The sequence below is a fragment of the Artibeus jamaicensis genome, unplaced genomic scaffold (assembly GCF_021234435.1).
Source record: "Artibeus jamaicensis isolate MK-2021 breed Jamaican fruit bat unplaced genomic scaffold, CSHL_Jam_final contig_722, whole genome shotgun sequence".
Lineage (NCBI taxonomy): Eukaryota > Metazoa > Chordata > Mammalia > Chiroptera > Phyllostomidae > Artibeus > Artibeus jamaicensis.
This window is the reverse complement of record NW_026521937.1, coordinates 410,547-416,671: the sequence shown is the minus strand read 5'-3', so window position 1 is coordinate 416,671 and position 6,125 is coordinate 410,547. Positions and strand designations below refer to the sequence as shown.

Here is a 6,125-nt window from a genome sequence, read left to right as displayed (position 1 = left end):
GTACTTGTCTGGATAAATGTTTCTTCTTTAACTCCTTGGTTGCCAGACTCCCATGCAGTTTGATTTTCTGTCAGTTCTGGTTGTTTTTTTGTTTTTAAATTTGTTGTTGTCATTCTTTTGGTTGTGTGAGAAGGCAGTGTGTGTCTCCCTACACCTCCATCTTGGCCAGAATCCTGATTCTTTTTCTTTTTGTTGTTCTGATTGCTTGTTTTTTTTGCTTCCTTATGTTCCAAACCATTGATTTGATTGTTGTCTTCATCCACTCTACTGTTGTCTCCATTTAAATTATTCTTTATTTTAATTAGTGTATCCTTCATTTCTGACTGTTGGTTAGGTCCTTACTAAGTTCCTTGAGCACCCTTATAACTAGTGTTTTGAACTCTGCATATGATAGATTACTTATCTCCATTTTATTTAGTTCCTTATTTGGAGTTTTGATCTGCTCTTTCACTTGGGCCAAGTTTCTTTGTCTCCTCATTTGGCAGCCTCCCTGTTTGTTTCCATGTATTAGGTAGAGCTGCTACGACTCTGTCTTAGCAGGGAGTCATAGAGCCAAATATAATGTAGTATATTTGGCCCTATGACTACAGTAAAAATTTCACATTAGGCCCTGTGGCATGGCCTAATGTTATATATGTCCTGTAGGGTCCAGTGGCACAGCTTCCCCTATCAAGGTGGACCCTTTGTGTGGACTAAGTACACTCTCCTCTTGTAGTTGAGCCTTGGTTGCTCTTAGCAGGCCAATAGGAGGGATTTATCCAGGCCAGTCAGCTGCAAGGACTGTCTGTGACCAATTACCACCAACCTCCACTCTCTGTGGAGGATCTTCTGTCCAGGGGCAGGGTGGTAGCACTCCAATGTGGTCTGTAACTGTCTACTGAGTACACTGGCTCTGGGGTTTCCTGGGTGGTGCAGGCCAAGGTCAGCCCCCACCTGTGTTTCTCACAGGGCCACCCTGCCTAAGCTATAAAGCAATCTGAGATAGCTTCTACTTGTGCAGGGCTTGGAGTTTCCCAGGCAAAGTTGAAATGTGAATCTAGGCTGGACACTGCTAGTGCCATGCCTGGGACTAACTGAGGCCAGCTGTTGCTTGTTTGATAGGATTTAGGAAGGTGTGACACATAAGCCAAGAGCCACCAGTCTTGGAAAAGCAGCATGGGTGGGTCTGTAAGTTGGGTGGAGCAGAGTCTCTGGGGATATCCAAGGCAGGTCAAACAGTGTTAGCCAAGTTTATAGAGTTTCATATATGGCATCAGCTTGCCAGCTATGTGGGTGGAAAGTTTAGAAAAGGGACAATGGCTTCTGCTCACCTCGATGCCAGACACTTCAGTTCCTCTCTGTATGCCACTAGTGCCTTTCAAGCTGCTACCCCAGTGCTGGACCTCAGAGGGAGTAAGTCTGAGAAGGTGAGCCTGTGTGTGGATTCTTTAAGAGGAACTGCTTGGGGTTCCAGAAGTTTCTTCCAGTGACTCAATCCCCTCTAGTTTTCGCAGCCAGAAGTTACAAGGATTTATCTTTCTGGCACTGGAACCCTGGGCTGGGGGCACCTGGTGTGGGACTGATACTCTTTGCTCCTGAGATATCTCTCCCAATTTTTTATCCACCACACATGAGTGAGAGACCAGTCTATTCTGAGTCTGCACTCCTCATATCAGTCTGGATGGTTGTGGTTTCTTTAATTCTGTGGTTATAAGATTTCTATTCAACTTGATTTCTGACAGTTCTGAGTAATGGTTGTTCTATATTTTGGTTGTAATTTTGATGTGGTTGTATGAAGACTAAAGCCATGTCTGCATATGCCACCATCTTGACCAGCAGTCCAGAAATTTCAATTAATCTTAGGTAAACATAGTAGCTCTATTTCCTTCTCATTAAGCAAGTGACTCAATTCAGGCCAATGAGACATGAAAGTTGTTTTCTGAGGGTGTGTTTTGGAAATCTTTTTCTGCTTTAAAATATAAGACCCAGCCCTGGCTGGTGTAGCTCAGTGGATTGCATGCAGGTCTGCGAACCAAACAACTGCAGTTCGATTCCCAGTCAGGTCGTATGCCTGGGTTGCAGGCCAGTTCCCAGCAGGGGATGCACTAGAGGGAACCATACATTGATAGCCCTGGCTGGTATAGCTCAGTAGATTGAGCATGGGCTGTGAAACAAAGGGTTGCCGGTTTGATTTCCAGTCAGGGCACATGCCTGGGTTGCGGGCTAGGTCCCCAGTGGGGGCCACATGAGAGGCAACCACACATTGATGTTTCTCTCTCTCTTTCTCCCTCCCTTCCCCTCTCTAAAAATAAATAAATAAAAATCTTAAAAAATAAGACCCAGGGTAGAGATGGGCTCTTCCTGTTTCTGACTGTGTGATGTCTGGATGTCACATGTCTGGACTTTGAGAAGTTATCTTATAATATGGCCAAGTCAGGATTAACATGCATTTTGTTCCTTAATTTTTTACACTTCTGTTCAGAGAAAAAAATAGCATGTGTTTTTGATATTTTCTTTTCTAGGGGGGACCCTAATAGATGTGACATCTGGGGAAACACTCCTCTACATTTTGCAGCCTCCAATGGCCATGCCCACTGCGTCTCATTCCTAATCAACTTAGGTGCCAATATTTTTGCCTTGGACAATGACTTACAGTCTCCACTGGATGCTGCCGCTAGCAGAGAGCAGAATGAATGTGTTTCTCTCCTGGATGAGGCAGCAACTGCCCAGAACATCATGAACCCCAAGAAGGTCACTAAGCTGAAGGAACAGTCTCAGAAGAATGCCAGGAGACAGATCAAAGAGTGTGAGAGGCTCCAGGAGAAGCATGAAAATAAGATGGCCCGTACCTACAGAGAGGAATCTGGTACTTTTTTTTCCAAGAGCACTTTTTCCAGATCATCTCTTTCAAATGCTTCGGCTTCCAGCACATTTGGGTCACTGTCTAAGGGCATTAAAGATACCTTCAAGATAAAGTTCAAGAAGAATAAAGATACATCACAGCAGGTAGAGAAGGAGCACAGAAATGAGCAGAGGAATGTGATGGATGTGTTCAGAGACGAAGAAGAAGACACATTCTTAGGGGACTTCAAAGAGAAGCTCCAGGTTTCAGCAGAGGGCAGCTGTGTGGGACATGAATCCATTCTCAGCCGTCCAGGTCTAGGAAATATTGTTTTTAGAAGGAACAGAATAGCAAACTCTGAATACATCTCAGATACCAAGAAGGAGTTAGAGTTTAAAGTGTCCAGTGAATTGCTTCAGAGACAAGGAGCAGCACAGGCTGATGAAGTGGTGGCTGATGAGGAGGGAGAGGAGAACAGCCTGAAAGATGACCTGCCTTGGGATGAGGATGCAATGGAGTGGGAGGAAGATGTGGTTGATGCTACACCCCTGGAAGTATTCTTACAGTCTCACCATCTGGAAAAGTTTCTTTCCCTTTTCATGAGAGAGCAGATTGATCTACAAGCTCTGTTGCTTTGCTCTGATGAGGATCTTCAGAGCATTCAAATGCAGCTGGGTCCCAGGAAGAAAGTTCTTAATGCCATAAACAGAAGGAAGCAAGTGCTCCAACAGCCTGGGCAACTGGTCGACACCAGCCTGTGATGGAGTATTGGCTAAACAGGGTGAGCCTGCAGCAGAGAGGTGATGCTGTGGTCCACTGGAAGCACTCCAGGCAATACCTTCTCTCTACTGAATGCCAAACCACTGAGCTCTTAGATGTCTGATGTCTGAGCTCTTAGAATTGCCTGCCTCAAAAAGAGGCCCAAGCTCTGCTCTGAGAAATTCTCTATACCTATACAAATAAACCACCAGTGAGAAACGCAAGGAATAAAAACTGGCATGTCCCTTCAATTATCTTTTTTAATATTTTTGAATCTAGAAATGGTTAAATAGATGAGGGAGAAGAAGAAAAACTTTATTTTTCCAACTCTGGATTTAAGATTATAATCTCTCAACACACTGCTTTTTACTTTCAGATTTTCATGGTCCAGGGATTCCAACACAAGTTTTGTCCTTAGCTCTAGACTTTGTTGGTAGAGATTAAAATTCCTCTATTGGCCTAAGATTTGATACCCAACTTAAATGTGTCTGAAGTTTTAACAGATGTCTGTAGGTTTACAAGTAATGAAAATGGAACTACACTACTCTCACCTGAAAACAGAGTATCAGGTAGGGAGAATGAAGAGAAAAATAGAATATAGGATACCTACTATGAACAGAATTGTTTTCCCCAAATTCATATACTGAAGCCCTCCCCCAATACAACCATATTTTGAGATAGGACCTTTGTTAAGTTAAATGGGTTCATAAGTGTGGGGCCCTAATCCCATATAACTCTTGTCCTTTAAGAGGAAGAGACACCAAAGATGCACATGCACAAAGAAAAGGCCCTGTGAGGACACAGCGAGAGGACAGCCATCTGCAAGCCAAGAGGAGAGGCCTCAGGAGACACTAGATCTGTCAACACTTTGCTCTTGACCTTTCAGCCTTCAGAACTGTAATAAAATAAATGTCTATTGTTCATGCCACACAGTCTGTGGTAGTTTCTTATGGCAACATGAGCAGACTAAAATAGTGCCTTAGCAAGGGGGTAGGAAAGAAGAAAATACGTGGGAAAAAAGTTTGGCATATTTGGTAATTTTTTCTAAGGGTAAGTAACTCCTCAAACTTTAAAAAACAAAGAAAGAAGCTCTGGCTGGTGTAGCTCAGTGGATTGAGCGCAGGCCTGCGAACCAGACAATCGCGGTTCGATTTCCAGTCAGGGCATATGCGTGGGTTGCAGGCTGGTTCCCCCTGCAGGCCAGTTCCCAGCAGGGGACACACATAAGGCAATCATACATTCATGTTTCTCTCCATCACTCCTTCCCTTCCCCTCTAAAGATAAATAAATAAAATCTAAAAAAAAAAGTAAAAGAAAAAAGGAAAAAAACTACATTTGTGTAGGGAAAATTTTATTGTAAAAGTAAATTTTATATTTTCATGCTCATTATGTGCTTATTTTTTATTTACTGTTTATCATCATTGCTACATGTCTAAATTCATGTAGATTCTATAATATAAATTTGCAACATTGCTGCTGACATTTTTTGAGTGACAATGTTAAAACCAAAACTCTACTGAATAGCTAAGCTTTACTGGGTTTTTATAGCCAGACTTACATCAAATGAAATTTACCATCAATTATGTGTATAAAGTAGAAACAGTTGTTTCCTGAGCATGCTTCCTGACTCACATCTGTTTGGGTTATTTCAGGAAACACCTTGGAGGACATAAACTTAGGGAGGATACAGGTGCTGAAATCTGATGAACAATTGGTTCATTCTTCCACAATGCCTGGATTCAGAGAGGTTGTCACTCAGTCTTTGAATAAAAATGTTGCACTACGGAACAATTATGTTTACAAATACTGCATTTTGTTGGTTGGAATAAATTGAAGTTGTATTTGTTTTCTATAATGTGCAAAAAGCAGCTATCACATAGAAGGCCTCGAAAATTTGTGGCATTAGGACTTTATTACTGTAGGTGCCAGGATCTAGGTATTTCCCAAAATCTGCCTGATGAGACACTTGTTGCCAAGATATAGGAGAAGTAGAAGCCACTAGGGAAGTACTGCTTTAACAAAAAGTATGCTTTCCAATAGAGTTTTGTATCACTGTCAGAGATAAAAGGAATATAGAAAGTCTGGTGACATATTCTAGTAAATGAGAGGCAGTGTGAGGTGGTACAAAGAATTTTGAGCTGGAAACACACATTGCTACTTGAAGGATAGAATACAGAATTATGGAAATATAAAGGTGCACTTTGAGAGAACAAGCAAAGGCAAGCCTGTGGGAATGTTATTGGAAGTCAGCCTTGTGGGAATTAGTTCTAATTCTTTTACTGAGTTGATCATTTCTAGATGGAATTTTCCATGCTGCTCTACTAGAGGGAGAGGGGTAGCAATTTGTTCAAAAAATGTGGTAAGAGGGGAGTATATTTGCTGGTAGAACTGAAAGCTCTCACACCAATCATCCTCTTGGCATTCACATTAATTCTGTGATGGAATAAAGAAGTATAAATTTGAAGGACACATGGATTTAAAAACCTTATATAAAAACTCCATCAAATTGCTGGGTTAAAAAAAAGGGAGCACATATAATCCCTTT

At 41.9% G+C, this 6,125-nt stretch overlaps 1 protein-coding gene across 1 annotated transcript; it reads left to right on the top strand.

Annotated features, from left to right (window-relative positions):
- The first annotated feature begins 2,289 nt into the window (after nucleotides 1–2,289).
- On the top strand, nucleotides 2,290–5,295 carry ANKS4B (ankyrin repeat and sterile alpha motif domain containing 4B). The gene has a single exon (XM_037152919.2). It carries the CDS (start codon nucleotides 2,404–2,406, stop codon nucleotides 3,580–3,582), a length of 1,179 nt encoding a protein of 392 aa, XP_037008814.2. The 5' UTR covers nucleotides 2,290–2,403; the 3' UTR covers nucleotides 3,583–5,295.
- Nucleotides 5,296–6,125: the final 830 nt, after the last annotated feature.

What these genes read in the sequence shown, in the direction of transcription:
- ANKS4B (XM_037152919.2), top strand. Translation starts at nt 2,404, where the DNA reads ATGGCCAAGTCAGGATTAACATGCATTTTGTTCCTTAATTTTTTACAC.